At 38.2% G+C, this 18,777-nt stretch overlaps 1 protein-coding gene across 1 annotated transcript; it reads right to left on the reverse strand.

Moving 5' to 3' along the window:
- Positions 1-15,304: 15,304 nt before the first annotated feature.
- LOC109202522 (cationic trypsin) lies at positions 15,305-17,568 on the reverse strand. Its single transcript, XM_019360209.1, has 6 exons — positions 17,386-17,568; positions 16,870-17,065; positions 16,600-16,773; positions 16,065-16,126; positions 15,633-15,775; positions 15,305-15,550 (listed from the first exon to the last, which is right to left on the reverse strand). Exons 1-6 carry the CDS (start codon positions 17,432-17,434, stop codon positions 15,305-15,307), a joined length of 870 nt encoding a protein of 289 aa, XP_019215754.1. The 5' UTR covers positions 17,435-17,568.
- Positions 17,569-18,777: the final 1,209 nt, after the last annotated feature.

Consider the following 18,777-nt stretch of genomic DNA (forward strand, 5'->3'; position numbering starts at 1 on the left):
AGGTAGGGGGGGTACTCACCTTCCTGTTCACCGTCATCAGCATATGGTGCTTCATGAAAAGAGGGGGAGGGCGAGAGAGGGATATACTCACCACACTCACCTTCACTGATACGCTGGGTATCAGTGTCCTGAGCTTCACCAGAAGAGGGGAAGGATGAAAGAGAGAAAAAAGACTCAAGATACTCACCTTCACTGATACGCTGGGTATCAGTGTCCTGAGCTTCACGAGAAGAGGGGAAAGATGAAAGAGAGAAAAAAGACTCAAGATACTCACCTTCACTGATACGCTGGGTATCAGTGTCCTGAGCTTCACCAGAAGAGGGGAAGGATGAGAGAGAGAAAAAATACTCACCACACTCACCTTCACTGATACGCTGGGTATCAGTGTCATCCAGGATCCTGATGACTTCAGGAAGGCCTTCTTCCGCAGGGCGTTCAACCACATAGTCAAGACGCCCTGTGAGGAAACAATTTTTAAAATCACATTAGGAATGTAATAGACACCCAGTGTTAAAGCAACAGACCTACATCTGTTAGTTTGAGCAGATGATGAGAGAAAAGCATTTTAGGCTACATTTATGTCAGACTGAATGACACTTCTACTTGTTCATGCAAGAAAAAAACAACTAAGTTAACTAAGTTCAAATCTTTAAGTGAAGATTTTTAATAGAAGATCACCAAACCTCCACCAAGTCAGCTCACTCTGTGTACTTTTAAGGTGACACTATTGTATTTTGTGTACATTCAATTTGTTTTATTTGTTCTTTGTAAGCCTTTATGCAAACACTATGTTGGAATAGGTAATGGATAATAGGTATTGATTTGTAAATAGCCGGACATGAGTAACTTATTATATAAATATACTACAGTAAATTTATAACTAACCATGCAGCTCATTCTCCTGTTTTATTTACAATTCACGATGTCACACATTTTGAAAAAAGCTCAGAGGTTAAATATGTGGATGCAAACCATAATGTAACATTTAGACCACATGTACCAATCTCATGTCCTAAATGTAAATAATATATATATATTTTTAATAAAAACACAACCTCCTTGGCAAGAGTAAAAATTGCACACACACAAAGCTCTGCAGGTATGTCTGAAAATGCTGGTCAAGTGAAAAATAAACAAACAAACAGAAACTCTTAACTCAGAATCCACATTTTTAGAAATGTGCACAAGGACTGTATCTGCCATAAGGACAGATACATCTAATCTGTGGTAAACATGCTATCCCTGTGTAAATATCCCTGTGTACAATATATCTCTCTGCTATCTAATAAGATTAAAAGCATTACCGTAACATAAGATACCATTATTACTACTGTTTTCATATTTTTTTGATATTATTTTATTTGTATTATTTTTTTTTATCTTTGTGTTTTGCAGCAGAGAAAAAAATTATAGTTTATGTCAATAAAGCCTTTGATCCGGAGAAGAAAAGGATGTTAGGAGGGGACCGGTCACCGGGATCTGTGTGTTTACACCTGCGCGTTCTGACGCCATGACACCCTGAAGATGCCATTACCACAGGCATTTTACAAATTTTAGTCCATTAAGCTATTTTTAACCATTTCATTTTAAAGAAAAGTGTCAAATTTTAAGCCTTCAAATCAAAGTAACACCTTTTTTTTCAAATTCATACACCAGCCGTTAATAATTTCTACACCTCTCCCGGAAAATTTAAAGCATACAAACAATTTACCGGGAAAAATCTTGGAATACACATATTTGATCACGTTAAAACTTGATATTCACACTGGAACTTGTTAAATTATTACAGTCATTTAAATTTAAAGACATTTTCAAACGTACCTGCAGCGAAGTCCAGGTGGCTGTCGATGAGTCGGGGTCCACGGCGAGCCATCTTCAAACTTGAAAAACAAAAACAAGTACAAACAATCCACAGATGAAGTACTTGTTGTCGCTTTCAAGTAAAATCCGCTTTCAGTAAAATGTTTTCCAAAACTTAGCTTTCCACAGGCTGAGGTTGGAGCAGGTCGAAACAAGTCCACGAGCAAGTGTAAAGGGACGATTGGAACCTTGTGCAGTGTTTATATACCCTCGGCACGCTATGGTTACGGTTGTCAACGTGCGTATACACGTGCACGTGATAGAACTATATGAATGGAGCTCACCGCAATGCAATTTACAGTTCATTTATGGTCATTTACAGCTGGACTGGCCATCAGGGATACCGTGGGCCGATGGTGATTTTTCGTTTTTTATGGGCCGATGGTGATTTTTCGTTTTTGTTGTTGTTTTTGTAACGGTATAAAAAAATGAAAGGTGGTGGATTGGCCAGATGCTGGCAGATGTGTAAAAATAACTGATGTTTGGTGGTGGCTATGGCGGAGCGTCCACAGAGGCCAGCAGGTGGATGAGGGAAAGAGGAGGAGGAGAGACCCGTGGTGGACACCGGGCCAGCCGCGTTTTGTATTGGGCTGAAAAGGAACGCGATTTGTCCCGGACTTCAGCTTGAATGAAAAAAAAGACACGAAGCTGGAGTTATTCTGTGTCTTTATGCTGTCAGCTGCCTCTTCGTCTCCCATTCTCTCTCCCTCTCTCTCCTGTTGCTAAGCCCCATGCCCACGGCACTGGGGGCAAAAAGGAGATCACGTTTAATCGGTTATAATGCGGGTTGAGAAATATAAGTCCAGACATGTGTGGTATCCACAGAAACCTCAGAATCTCAGCTAAAATGTCATATAAACCATTTCTACAACCACCAAACACACCGAAAACAAGCTGCGATTAAACGAGCAGTTACGTAAATGCGCAGAAGTCCGCTAAATAAACAAAACCAACCAGAAATTCTTCAGACTTCATGTAACGGTTAAAGATAGGCTGGTTAGCTTCCAGAGCTATCACTGACTCCACACACCAAGTTTCACCACGATCAGACCAAAATTCACTGAATTAGCCACAAAAGAAGACCACAAAAACACACAGCTGCGCAAATGCGCTAAGACAGAAATTGGCTTACCGTTTCCGGTAGCCGGTAACCACATGATTGCCGGTAGGTTGCATCAGAGCCGTTTTCCGTCAACAACCTCCATTTTAGACCCACCTACAGACACGTGACTGGACAGGCCACATGCAATAAATTTGGACACATGTGGGTTTTGGCATTACAATGTCTGATTGGTTGAAGTGACGTGAACGTGGCATCGTTACTTTGAATCTATTGGCTAAAACGATTAAAAAGAGGTGTCAATCACGCAAATTGACCAAAAGAAACCAAAGTTACAGCCCCTCAGAGTTTAAAGGGCCAGAGGCCAATGAAGCGCTCTATGCGCAGGGCAGTAAAGCGCCATTACCATGTAAATGTGTGGTTAATTCTTCCAAAATATATTTTTAAAAAAGCATGTTTAGGCCTGTTAATAAAATTTATTACTTTCTGCTCTTTAATACCTAAAAAAATCAACTGGCATGGTGTCCAATTGTGTGCCAAAATTGGACATTTTTGTACAATGTCTGGATATTCATGTATTGACAGGGCTGTAGTTTTTCACTGTTTTACTTTAGAAACATAAATCTTTGCACAGATGATGTTTATAGGTTGTTTTACTGGATTTCTGGAACCAAATGTGAGCTGAGGCATATTTTTAAAAGGGTTATATGCTAAAAATTACAAAAAAAAATTAGGCGAGAATAAAATCTACTTACTTTTTCTGTGTTCCAGTCTCAGTAACTTTGACACAGTAATATCTGCTTTAATATTTACACCTCTGATTAAATTTCCCAAGTGTTAGCTTCATTTTGATACCAAGATTGTAAGGACAGAGTTTGTAATTGCAGAGAAATAATCAATTTAATTTGGGCATTACATTTTCGAGCAGGAAGCTCAGAAACCCCCTTGGGGCTTAAGAGGTTAAATGATGAAACTGATCAATGATCAGCTGATCGGCTTTTCGCTCTTGTTTGTTTATCGATCATTTTGAGCCAGAAACCAGCGGATGTCGCGCTAAACAACAGCAGCACGTTAAAGCTTGATCAGCTGTTGTTAGAATTTATTTACTTTCTAGTATCAGCTGATGTTTGCTGGAGCCACAGTTGTAACAGCTGCTGGTCATGATATCGGTTTGGATATGAGGTGAGAGGGAAACATGAAGATGAAACCAAGAGATGTCCTTACTGAATCATCAGAGCTGAACAGGTGGTGGAGAAACAGGTTTACCTTTTAGGTAACATGGATGAGTTGAAGAGAAGTTATGAACTGTTTCTGAGAGACAAATAACATCAGGATCCTTTTTTAGGTAGCTGACAGCTGGTAACTGTGCAGAGACGGGTCGTTAATTTTTTTCTGTCAACAGGATAGTTTGAAAGTCTTAAATAACTCCTGTTAAAATGTTGTAGGGCTGTAGAGTGGGGTCATGTTAACAATCCATTAAAACTTGTGGTCTTCAAGGTCAACTTTATGATTTATGGGAGGAAAATTGACAAAAAGTCTTAGAACCTACAAACTTTGATTCCTACAACTGTGCTGTGTATATGTCTTAACATATAGGAGGAACCTATAAAGGTAACTGACCTTTGACCTCTCCTTCAAGAAGGTACATGTAATGTCTACAGTGATTAGACATGCTTAATAAAAACAGTGTGGGGCACAGAGTATTTTTGTGTGTCAGTGTGGAACATGTCAGTAACACTGAGGGTTACACACACTTTGCCAGGTACACCTGTTCACCTGCTCGTTAAACACAAATATCTAGTGAACCAATCAGACGTCAGCAAATTAAAGTATTTAAGCATACAGACATGTTCATGATGACCTGCTGAAAGTCAAACCAAGTATCAGAATGGGGGAAAGAGAACGCGTGGTTGTTGGTGCCAGATGGGTCTGAGTATTTCAGAAACTGTTCATCCAATGAGCTCACAAATTACCTCTACAGTTTACAGACTGTAGTGGCAATCCAACCAGCAAAAGGCCACCTGAGGGAAACTGAAGTATTTCCAACTCATCCTGGTGATGAGGTCAAACACAACCAGTACTTTTAACATTTTATCAATTATTTACCAAATTAAAAAACAACTTGTGGTAACTTATTTTTAATTTTACTGCATACAAGTTGAATGTAACTAAATCACATGACCTTTTATCGTCCTTGAGCTTATTTCTAGTACAGCATGTAATATAAACACTGTATGTTTATTTAAAAAATAATAACTAAAAACACTCCTTGTAATACGTTACAATCAGCTCAACTTTTATTTTAAAATCCAATCCAACTTTATTTACAGAGCACTTTAAAAGCAACATGGTTGACGAAAGTGCTTTCCAGTAAAAAAAGAGATAAAGTGGATCTGACAGCCGTGGACGGTGAGCCATGCACACCGGCGCCATCTTGGCTCACAAACCACAGCTGACATGAGTTGGATATAAACAAAGTATATCATGTAAATAAAGTATATCAGCCAACATACTGGACACTGTTCTGCTGAACAAACACACATTATCCAATATTGTAGCTGGTGTTATTTGATAATATTTAAATATTTTCAGAATTAAAGTTTATATTTATTTGTCACACAATTTGAAACTTTAATAACCTTACAATAAAACAAATTTCAGATTTAATTATTCTGAAACTAAGTTTAAGCTTCTCATAGCCAGCACAAGGCCAGTTGCAGACTTACTGGTGGTCCTGTGCTGGCCTATGTGTGGATTACCTCTGGGTCACCAAAGGGCCGTCATTCTTTGCGGTATGTGGGTGATGTATAAGCACATTGTGTGCAGCCGTGGGCCAGTTGCAGACACACTGCTGGCCCTGTGCTGGCCCAGAACAGTTTCAGCTCTGGCCTCAGATGTCAGCCTAATGTGTACCTGTCAATGGAGAGTTGTATTGGTAGTCAGTATAAGCTTTTAATGATATAAGTTTGCATATGATAGAATACTGCATGATGACCTTTTGATGACTTAGACTGTTGTCCACTACGGGACTGTTTTATAAATTCTTTCTCACAGCTGAATAAGCTGTTATTATTTCACTCCTGCCAGGAAGAGGAGAGCTGGACACTCTTATCTGACGCTCCCTAACAAGAAGAGAGGCCGCGTCTTTCTGTATCCCACAACACACATGCATACACCTAAATCACTCTTATCTTCACTCCCTACGCACTAACTTTCCTCTGCCTATGAATAGACGTATTCACTGTTGTATTACTTTTGTATATAAATAAAGACAAGTGCAAGAACAGAGCGCGCATCACAGGGCCCCCACTCTGGTGTGAGCGTTCTGTGATCGCCCTTGTATACAAGTGAAAAACACAGCGTCTGTGTGTGTGTTTCTACTCTTAGACTCTTAGCTGAAGACGTGTCTTTAGAATAAATCTCTTGACAGTACCTTAATCGAGCCTTGTAATAACAACATGTGCCGGAACATAATATTGCAGAAGTAACATGACAAAACAGACTAAATCTTATACAGCGCTTTTCTACTGTCCCGATTACCAAAGTGCATTATACATGCCACATTCACACACTTTTACCTAACTGAGTGCATCCTAACTACATTCATACACCTTGACCTCTCTCATGCAGACTGGAGGAGCCAGGGATCAAACCGCTAACCTTTCGATCAACCGGTGAGCTGCTCTACCTCCTGAGCTACAGCCACCCGGTGGTAAACATGAGTAAACTCTCACTAGGTTTTGGATAAAGTGCACACTCTCAAACTTGTCAAACCTGCATTTGAAAAGTTGGCTACCATAGCAGTATAGTATTGCAACATAGCATTTGAGTTTTCTAACTGAAATAAGAAAATAGGAACACAAATAGTGCCATCATTGCCAGACCTGGCCCACATCTGGTTGATATACAACCTGCCACGACACCAGTCAGTCAGAAGTGCCAGCTTGATGCCGGATCCGGGCCAGACCTGTTTTCTTTGAGCCTGGGCCACATAAACCAAACCACAATCGGGCCAGATGTGGCATGCCATCACATAGACAGTGCCATCTACACCAGGCCTGGCCCACATCTGGATTACATGTCATTTACCATGCCAGAAGTCAGCCAGCAGTGCCAGCTTGACACCAGATCCGGGCCAGGTCTGTCTGCTATGTGGGAAGTATAAAAACTATGGGAATGTACAACCATCATACCGCTCAGGGAGGAGACCTTATAAAGATGCTGGCTGAAACTGGTAACACAGTGTCACTATCCACTGTAAAATGAGTCCTGTACTATCATGAGCTAAAAGGTTCCTCTTAATCTCTGGAGACATGTCCTGTGGTCTGATGAAACAAAAATGTTCGGCTATAATGATAAACAATATATTTGGAGGAAAAAGGAGGACGCTTTGAAGCCTCAGAACACCATCCCACTGTGAAGTATGGGGTGGCAGCTTCATGTTGTGGGGCCGTTCTGTTGCAGAAGGGACTGGTGCACCTCACAGAATAGATGGCATCATGAGAAAAGAAATTTATGTGGAGTATCTGAAGACATCAACCAGGAAGCTGAAGCTTGGGCGCAAATGGGTCTTCCAAATGGACAATGACCCCAAGCATACCTCCAAATTAGTTACAAAGTGGCTTAAGGATAATAAATCAAAGTTTTGGAGTGGCCATCACAAAGTCCTGATAGAAAAATTGTGGGTGGGACGGAAAAAGCAGTGTGAGCAAGAAGACCTACAAACCTGAGGCAGTTACACCAGTTCTGTCAAGAGGAGTGGGCCGAGATTCCAGCAAACTATTGCAGAAAGCTTGTGGAAGGATTTCTGAAGCATGTGGCCCGAGTTTACGTATACTCAGACTACGAAGAAAGTTAAAAGAAACAAAAAACAAACAAACAAAGTTCTCTCTTTATTTTGAATGTGTAAACAGATTCTACAAAAAGATGTAAACACAAAGCGTCCATTGCAAAATAGTCAGTTCCCTTTGGCCATGTGTTGTTCTAGTAGGAAGATTACACTATGAAATAAGAAGTTATCTCTACGTTTTTAGTTAAACTGCTACGCAGATAAGCTACACAAAAACACCACTATGTGTTGGAACAGGAAGTGATACTCTACCGCAGAGAGAGCGAACACCAACTGGATGGCGCTGTAGTCTGCACTATAGCTTTTTATTATTTATTCACTAATGAAAAAGCACACATATTGCAGCTCTTCCTTTTTGCTTACTGGATCTAGAACACCATTTAGATCATAACAGCTCCTGATCAGGATGAATTTCATTTTCAAATCAAATTTCATGTCCCAGTTTCACAATTTTGTAACATAATATTTCAAAGCTTGCTTATGGGCTTGTTTTGGAGCAGACCAACAGTCAGGCTCGTCTTCACCCTTACTGTCAGACTCTGAATTGATGGTTCTGCTATATCTCACCTGGCTGAGTGGGGACACAGAGTTCCCACTGCAGGAGCTTGGGTTTGAGTCTGGCCTCGACCATTTCCTGTGTGCCATACCGCCTCACTCTCTCCCCACCTTCCTGTCTGCTGTCTGGCAAAAGGCCTCATGTTCTGAAATCTCTTCCTCTCCATCATCTTTGAGTTTCTTTGAGTGGAGCTTCTTTTGCAGCTGTGACAAAATATAGAACGGTTTCTGCAACCGGGGAGTAAAATGTGCTGCAGTGTGAGGGCGCACAGGTGTAGGTGTGGAATTTTACATATAAATATTATAGTTTACTTCATGCACAAGAAATGTAAACATTTAATCTAACCCACTTTTCATCAGCTACATAACCTTTATTGGAGATTATATTCATAAATTGTGTGTATCACACACACAAACACACATCCACTAAACTCTCTCTTTTTATATCTCTCCCTCTCTCTGGTGAATGATGGAGGTTTGGTGGACTGTGTGGTTTGTCTGGCTGAAAGTTGTGTTTTTTTTATGTGTGGTGTGTTGTGAGGCTGATGATTTAGTGTAATTGTGTATGGTGTTGTTAGTGTAGTTTATGTGGTGTTAGTGGTTTTTCCTGGATGCAGAGCAGGTCAGTATGCCGTGGACTTTTACACCACCATGTTAGGGATGGAGTAAAGTAATAAAGCTTGCGTGGAGAAGCTGCTGCAGGGGCTTCCTCAGCTGAGCTCTGAGGACAGAGCTGTCCTGGATGCTAACTTTTCTTTGGAGGAGATTAGTGCTGCTGCTGGTCAGCTGGCTCCTGCACAGGGTGGGCTGCCTGCAGACTTCTGTAAAGGACTGTTACTGGCATCGAGTCATCATGTGGGGCTCTCTCTTCTCCCTTAAAAACAGAGATTTGTCTCTGCGTAGACCTGGAGACCCATGACTCTGTTATGCACAGATTACTAACTTCCTTCAAAAGTACTGGCCACCAGGCTGAAACACTTTGTGAAATGAATCACTCACAGAGATCAGTCGTACTGTGTACCACACAGCTCTAATGTGAACAAGAGTGTTTCTCATGAGAGACTTGGTAGTTATTTGTAAATTGTACAGTTTGATGTTGGAATAATTTCTTTAGATTAAGAGAAAGTGTTTGATAGGATTGACGATCTTTTTTGTTTTTCCATTATGAGAAGTTTTGCTTTTTGGAGGTGGATTTTTGTCACTTTTGGGGCTGTTGTATCAGGCGGCTTTCTGTTTTGTAAAAGTGGATGATGGGCTGAGCTGCCCAGTTCGGAGAGGATCTAACTGGAATGTCCTGTTTCTGGAATATATATTTATATTGGTATATTTGTTAGAAATGTAATCTTTGTTAAATGTTTTAAGAGATAAATAAGCAAAGTTATCTAGATTTATGTTGCCAGGTTTATCTTGGAGGCCTCTGCTGGTGTTGTCCTTGTTTTTCTGTTTTCAGTACAGATCAGAGTGATGTGGACTTTCTCAAAAGATGTTTAGATTTGTATGAGAAAGCATCTTCAGCAAAGGTGAGCTGGTGAAAAAAATATGGTGTAACAGGTTTGTTGGTGGTCATATAGAGACTTTTTTTTTTTAGGAAGAGTCTCGGAGGTTGCCATGGAGACGGTCTGTGTCAGACTGTCTAAGCCAAAAATGGATGCTGTACATACACTGATAAATGTCATTTCAGGGGTGGCCAGATTGAAATCCAGAGAAAACTATGCTAGAGGTGAAAGGTCAAACATTGGTCATCATGTTGTTTTAAAGGTGTGCTGTGTTCAGTCCCAGGGCCTTGCCTTTTTATTTCATTTGTCTTTGGTTTTTATTTGTGCTCTTGTAATTATTTTGTGATAAAACTTTTTCTATTTTGAGATCAAGATTCAAGTGGAAATAAAAGTTTGTGTTAAATTTTCTCCATCTCCCTCTCTTTGTGTGTCCGTCTCTCTCCCTTGGTTTCTGTAGAGGTACAGTGTGGGGGCGCCTGGATAAATGTTAAACAGAAGCTAGATGTAGTGTTCCTCCACTGTCCATTAAGGACTTGAGGAAAAGAAATGGTGGAGAACAAAGTGTATGGTGTATTTATAAAAGAAAATGGCCTTTAAATTGTATACCAAAACGACCTCTAGTCAACTACAACTTGTTACATAATCATCAGGACTGTTTTATCAGTTTAACAGTTTATGGATTGACTTCTTTCGGTTCATTCACTGTTTACATCATGAAGGAAAAAGAAGGCAACAGGCTGAGAAATGAAGCTGTTGAGTGTCTTTGTGGCCACACGGGGGCAGTGCTGCATAAATAGTAGAATCTCTTACTGGACACTTTTTCTAGACCTCTTTTTAAATGACTTTTAAAAACAGCAACAAAATGACTTACATCAGGATCTGATATGGTTGTGTTTTTTGTTGAGCTTTATATATTTCAGAATGCCTAGAGTTTGTTTGATTCCCATGTTTTGTGATACAGAACATCTCCTCTCAGATGGCTGTTGTCTCATAATGGGTCATTACCTGGTCTGATGGTGTGTTTGTTCCATTTATAAATCAAGTGATTGATTTGTGAAATGAGAGATGGCCTCTGACCTGCTGACTGGTGTCTGATCTTCTCTGCTCCCCTCAAATTTGACAGCTACTCAGCTAATGTGATGGTGGACAGGAAGTCACTAAACCTGGACTCTGGAAACACATTTCTAGGGATAAAAAAGTGAATGTAGATTGTTTCAGGAGATAAATATGAAATGATCGATTTGGCGATTATACTAATTTAGTAAGAAAAGAATGTATGAAAGAATTTTTATCTATACACTTAAGCAACGACCAGAGTCTTAGAATTACGCTTTCACCAGGTTTTACTTGAATGAACAACAGAACCTCTCTGTCTCCTTTATAAGGGGTCCATCCTGAGTTACACAATGAGTGTTTCAAATGTGTGCAATAACCCACTGCATGTGTAGTCACGCTGAGACTGCGTGGTCTTATTTTTATTACCCCTTGATTCAGCTGTGACCTGCTTATCAAGTCTTTTTACAAGTACATCATAATTATCTGCTCTCATGCAGACATAAGTTGAGCAATGGTTTAACAAAATGTCCCATCAGAAACATGAAGGTTTAGCTTTAAGCTTATTTGTCCAAAACAACAATGGATAAACTGCCAGCAGCTGGATTGAAATAGAACATAGCAGTGTTGGATGTAAGTAAAGGAAATACAAGTATAACTGTGACTATGGAACAAATCTCCTTCAGTGTTAAACCTTAATGTTAACCTGATTGTGTTTATTAGAAAAATCAGCTATTACAGTGTCTGTGTTTGCTCCACATAGTTAGTTAACTCTGGTTGTCTGTGGGTTTGTGTCAAATTTGGAGTGAACAAAAGCATGAAAACTGTGGAAGATGCAGACTGTGAAAGTCTAGTTTATTTCATGAATACAAAAAAGTTTACAGTCGCTAGAACAAAGTAGCATACATTCATGATAAAGTAAATACCACAACACAACATGGACAGTGAGAAGTCAAATGAATTGTCTTAGAACTTATTATATTCTTTAAGCGTAAAAGCAACACCCAATATTAGAGTGTTTGTGTTTTAAGCCTTCTATTCAAAACTAGTTCGTGTCAGCACTTCTTTCTCCCAGCAGCATTATTGAAGTGACACTTTAACGACACTTTACCTGCTGATGCTTCACATCACAATCTTTATGACGAAAAAGCTCAGATGTCTGTGCTGTCACTTGTTATGAAAATGGACAGAACCTGGGCTCAGGCTTCCTCTTCTTCTTTCCTTCCTCTTTAATAATAAACATAGATCAGTAAAATAGCCATGTTTTTATACAAATGATTGTGATAAAGAGAATTTAGATTTTTTTTCTCCAGTGTGCATGAACTCAAACTCTTTTGAGTTCAAATCTTTTATTTTTACCAACAACACACACACACACACACACACACACACACACACACACACACACACTGTATCATAATAAATGCCATGATATCTTTCTTGTTCAAATAGTTTATTCACTTAACAAAGAGGTAGCTTGGAAACTCAGTAAGAAGGAAGAAAGCTAGTTTAAGGACACTTTCTCAAATAAAGAGGATTTCATCATCTTTCTGTTCATAATACAGGCTAAATAAAAGAAGAGATACATCAGAAACAAATCAGTAGATCCAGAAATTATAGAGGCAAACTCTTTTCAGCTATAGAGGCAGAGGTACACTTCATGTACTCATTAGCGTACAGTTCAAATGCCTGTGTTAGGGTGCATTGTTTCAGTTTCATTAAGTCTTCTTGCAATTACATGATAATTATTATGCTGGACAAGAGTGATCAAAGCTCATAAACATCTGAGTTACACAATGAGTCTTTCAAATGTGTGGAATATCCCAGCTATAACCTTTGCTTTCAATTTGGTTAAACTTGGCATTCAGATCACAGTCTAAACAACAAGTACAGGAGGTCTTCCACTCCACAATTAAAAATAGCAACACTCATGTAAGGCTTTATTCTCCATAGTGTCAAGATAAAGCAACATTAAATAATGGATCTTCCATCTGAAATAATTACAGTTTGTATAAATTAATGCTGAAGACCAAAATACACACACATACATAAAACACATAAACCACTAAAACCTAATTAAAACACATGGAAAATTACCTCATTTGTTGTGCTATTCAAAGATGTGTATGTGTGTGTATTCAGGCCAAGTCATAAAGAAAACGATAGAGGTCAATATACTTATATGATCTATAGTCGCTGCAGATTAATGAAATATAGTGGAAACTTGAAGATCCTAGCTATAGTAGTTTGTGGGAAACAAATACAGTGAAGTGACCATTTAGCTCTTATGGCATAAAACTGTTTAGTGTATTATTATTTGCTTTTCTACAGTATGATATTTGTTTAATAATGGATTGGATTAGTGCATAAAATAAGTTGATAAATAAAATGTTAAATATCTAATCATCATATCAAAAATCATATATTTGGAGGGAGTGTCTTTGACACATGCTGACTGCATCCTTCTTATAACCAGAACAGGAAGTGAGATCAGAGGTGAACAAGAGTGAGCTGTTTGGTGAAAGGAACAGGAAGGATGAAGAAGAGGTGAACATCCACACAGTTTAAAAGGAGAAATAAGAGCACAAGCTCTAAGATGAAGACTGGTAATGATTAAAACTGCACTAAATAGTATCATTCTGTGACTTCAAACTTTAGGTAGTGCATAACATTTACCACTTTATATTAATTTTACTATACGCTTAAATAAATAAAAGTAAATAACTTTAAAAGGTGCTGTTATTGAGTGAAAATTCAAAAGATTTCAGGGCTGGGGTAAGCCCTGTATGCTTCAAGATCCTAGCAACGCCCTCGCCAGCAGCAGCAAATTGATATGGACCAGTTTATGCCTTTTATTCGGTTGTAAACTCTGATATACTCTTATAATTAACCTTTGGGTGACTGCACAAAGACTGAGAGGGGACGACAGAGAGGGAGAGAAAGGGAGAAAGATGGAGGAACACAGCACATATAAGAAACAGGTAAGAGTGGACATGAAGTCAAAGTCAGGGACATGTCCGATAACAAAGACCTTCCACCTGGCTACATATATGTCACTTCCACTTTGCCCACATTCATCTATGATGATCGCTCATAACTAAGCAGTGTGCTATGCTCTTATCAAACGAAGATCCGAAACTGCTCTTAAAATAACTGTTACAAGAATATTTTTTGTTATTTTTTTTAGTTGAATATAAAATGTTTGTGTGTGATTGTCAGTACAAAGAGGAAGCGAGGACAGAGAGACTGGAACTAACAGAGATCAGGTGGATTTTTCACAAAATCTACATGCATTAAATGGATGCGTTGTGTGATTTTCAGTAGCACTCTGCTATTAATGTGAATAATAGCATTTAGCAACATTCACATCACTGTAACCTTGAACAGGATGAATGCCACTATACTGATGTGACAGACTACAAATCTGTTCTCCACTCTCTGAATTGGTGAACACGATTCTCTGTGCTGAGTCTGCACAACAAAGTGTTTGGGTTTGTATGAATTCAAAAGCTGTCATTTAAAATCAGCTCTATTAGTTGTTGGCTTCTTGTCCAGGTATGTGGAGTCGCAGGGTGATTTTTAACTGTCTGTACTGTATAATGGTACTTTAAATACTTGATGATTTGATGGACTGTCCTCTATGTGGTTAAGAGACTGAAACAATGCCGTGCAGGTTTCTCCTCTGATCTGCTTTTTCATAAACTGGTTTTGAAATTTACTGGTCAACATGACTGTGCCATTGCATCAGGTTTTAAACTAAAGTGACCACCGTAAAGATGATGTATTATATTAAAATCTGTTATTCTTAGACACTGCTGTAGGTCATCCAAAAATTAGATTTCTTTTGAAGGTAACACTAAAATGTGTATCCAACTGAAGTGAGGTTTGCAAATGTGAAAAGGGTTGGCTACATTTGCAAACAGCATATGACATTAATATTAATTACAAGGCACCATAAGCATGACATTAAGACTGAGCTGAGCCCTAAAGGTTTGATCCTGGAGTCGCCCCTGATTGAGTGCTTCTCACACATTTATGATTTTGAACAATTTACAGAAAATAATATCAACTGTAAGTACTTTTAAAGATTCAATATATAATAATAGTTGCTAAATTCATGCAAGTCAAATAACTGATGAAATAACTACAGAAACAAAATTATACTTCATGTGTTTCATGAGCACAAATCTTCATCTGTAAAATAACAAGTAACTAAAGATGTCAGATATTTGTGGTGAAGTTAAATATACCAATTCCCACTGAGAGGCAGTGGAGAAGAAGCCACAAATGTGATGGAAAGACCAATGCAAAGTACAAATTCCTCACATTTGTACTTAAATACTATACTGTAGTAATTGTACTTAATATCATCTGGCAAAAATGACCCAACAACTTTCATGCAAACATCACAGTTTCTGAACAACTGAATGATCAACGTGACACATGTAGAAACAATTCACACAGAAGAAGTTTCTTCCAGAGCGGACTGTTTATTTTGGATGTTATTTTCATTTTATTATTTTCCATTTCCATTCCATTAATGACTTGATTTATCCAACCAATGTAAGAGCAGACCTTCAGTGAAATAGCTGGTCCGGTACAGGCACATTTTTTACCACCAACATACACACCATGAATCTTGTTGTTTTTGGCTATCACTCCACCACCAGAATCACCCTGAGAGAGAAAACAAATTATATATTTGTTCTAAAACATCTGATAATGATACAGATAAAATGTTGGCAGCATGGCAACTCACCGGACATGTGTCCACTCGAGGTTCTTTGTGACACATCGTGTTTCCGTTTGGCCATAATAATGTTGACTTACATGGATGGAGGTTAGGCTCACACTCAACAACATGCATTTTTGCACACTGGAGATGAGGCAGATAACCAGGGACTAGAGAAAAAATGTAAAAAACAAAAGTGTTTCATGCAAGGAAATCAGACATTGAAAGAAACATGCTTTGCCTCATTTCTGGAACAAAATGTGTTCTTTAAAAGAAGCTAAGCACCGTTTAAAAAGGAGGGAAATTGACAGTATATCCAACATAAAATGAAATAAATACTTTATGTCATCACAGTTTTCAAATAAAATGAAAAAGTAACTATAACAGGCACACAAGACAAAATCAAAGTATAATATAAACTAAGAAATTGTGAAATAATCAAAACAATGCTGTTCTCACGTTTGTTGTAGTTTACATCAACCATATAACCACCATGGCCTGCAATCTGAATGACATCCAGCCTACAAATTAAAAAAAAATAAAATAAATAAATAAATTCCATGTCCATGTCTGCAGGCTGAGTATTTCCAGTCCACTTTAAGTCAGCTAATCTTTGCAGATTCAAACATTTTATTAAAACATTACATTTCCTTCCATTTCCTAATGCTCATGTTTTATTGTCAGTTATGATATGATAGATCATGGATGTACCTCCTAAGCGGGTACCTAAAATCCAAACCAGAACCCTTACCTCAATATTCAAGTCTCAGTTACATTATTGTTAATAAAGAAGCTTTGCAGTCACTAATGGGGGTTTGTAACTTCAGAAGCATGATGTCATTTTTTTCATAGACTACAGATGTTGCTACATTTTTTTGCTCTTCCTGGATGTTTAAAAAACCAACCAACTAAACAAGAAAAATATATGTTATGTCAACATATTATGGACTTCCAGAATTTAAACTTTACACTTAAAAGGTTACTCAAAACTCACTTTTTACGACGTGTACATTTAGGTAAGACAACAGGCTTAATCTTATTCTCTGGTGGGTCGATTTTCAGAAGCATGATGTCATGTTTATGTCCATTTTCCTCAAAGATTTGGTGGTCAGTAATTGTCACGTTTCTTCCTGGACCGGGATGAATTCCTACATATGCAGACATAGTCCTAAACATGGAAATGGTAAAAGAACAAAATACCAGTAATGATTTTTGTCTCTGGACTGTTTTTTTTTGTTTTTTAATTGAAACAGTCATTTCTCACCATCCAGGTTGATCTTTCCAACAGTGAGCTGCAGTTAGAACCCACTCGCTGTGGATCAGAGAGCCGCCACATAGATGATAGTAATCGCTTCTATCGGTCTGAGTTATTTCTACGTGATACAGACGATCATTTTCCTTACACCTATGATCGTGAAAGATTCTCTTGTGCAAATCCACCTCTGTGCACACCGTGAAACCTGAGAGAAGAGGAATATACTTACAAAGTGTTGGCTTACCACCTGAACAACATATTGTCTTAGCCAGGAGCCAGTTATTATGGTTGTAACCAGCAACATGGCCAGAAAAATGAGGCAAAATTCACACTGTGAGACATTCTGAAAAATTTACAAAAATTAATGTAATGGAGAGACAAAGAATGAGAATAAAAAAGCACGACTTAATCAAGCCAAGTTAAACAAGTCTTTATAAACATAGATATGTCATAACCTTAGGTATGGTTCAAATACACCAAGTTTAAAAATAAAAGCAGAAGAAACGAGTGCAGTAGTTCACTCACCAACCCACAGGAGGAGTGGGAGGAACTTCAGGTGAGCCATTGCTGTCATTCAGCTTGCAGTGAATGCTGTGCTGGGACACTTTTTAAACCTCTTCTCACTGTGTTGGTGAGAATAGATCCACCAATCACACAGCCCAATTTTATCAATAAAATGCCACTGGTTGGGACGGTCTTCATGCAAAAGTTAAATGTCTCATCCTATTAAAAAGAAAAGTGTTACTGTAGCCTTTGTCATCCACATACTGCAGGAAATGACACTGCAGTGCAAACAGAAGTTATGTTTTCATAGAATTATTACTAAGTTGGGCTTTTGAATGTTTGCTCGTGCACAGCAACTATATTCACAGTCCAAATTGTTCTGTTTCACAAACTCTTTGCCTTTTTCAATGATATATATGCAAAGCTCAGTGACAGTTATTTATTTGCTTCAGTAGCTCATTAGGGTCTGTCTCAAACCTTTTATAAAAGCAGTATAAAAAAAGCATAAAACATCAGTTGTTCAGTTAATGTGATATTGGCTGACTTGATATAACAGTTTCTTTTCATTTTTTTGTCTTGTACATATTGTTTTTGGACTGTCCTCCACTTCCATAAGTGACAACAGTAACCAACCATGTTTGACAGAAACTAATCCACAATGTCTCATTCACTCAGCACAAAACCTTGAGGCTGTTTTCCTGCCTTAGTGAACAAAGATATGAAATGCTATTTGATTATGAGTAAGCTCAAAATGAAGTTCACTGTTCTGTGACATACAGCTATCTTACAGCCTTAAAACCTTTTGTGTGGGCCTCTTTTACTGATCACTTATTGCACTCTTGGTTGTTAATACATTGATATTCAGTTTTTCCCCATGCAGGTTAATCAGTCATGTTTGCATGGTTGGAAAATAAAAATATTCATAGTTAATTATTGATAATCAATAAGTACATAACCTAAGAAGTTGTTTCACATCCTCTTGGATCATAACTTAATATTCTTACCTTTTTAATAATAGCACAACTTTAATCATTTGAATTCTTTCACCTCTGTGTCAAGTCTAGGTATCAATTCTAGAACACAGGACACAGGAAAATCATCTGAATGGAGGAAAATAAACTCACTGAACTATTTTTAATCACAAATTACAAAAGGAGATAGTCTGAGAAATAAGCTCGAAGCTACAAAATTCAAAGTAACCAGAACAAACTAAGCATAAAGATGAAAGGTGAAAATTTAAATCACAAATAAACTAAGAAACTATTTAATAATAACAGTAGTGTCTTGTTTTGTGTTTCTAGCTTCTAGGGACTCTAGAAATGGAAACATGTACTTGACTGAAGGGAAGAGCAGTCATGCTGTCAAAATGTAAAGTGAAACATGAGTTGAATCCACTAATTTTCTTATTCGCCT

Source organism: Oreochromis niloticus, linkage group LG6 (assembly GCF_001858045.2).
Source record: "Oreochromis niloticus isolate F11D_XX linkage group LG6, O_niloticus_UMD_NMBU, whole genome shotgun sequence".
In the NCBI taxonomy this organism is placed as follows: Eukaryota; Metazoa; Chordata; class Actinopteri; order Cichliformes; family Cichlidae; genus Oreochromis; species Oreochromis niloticus.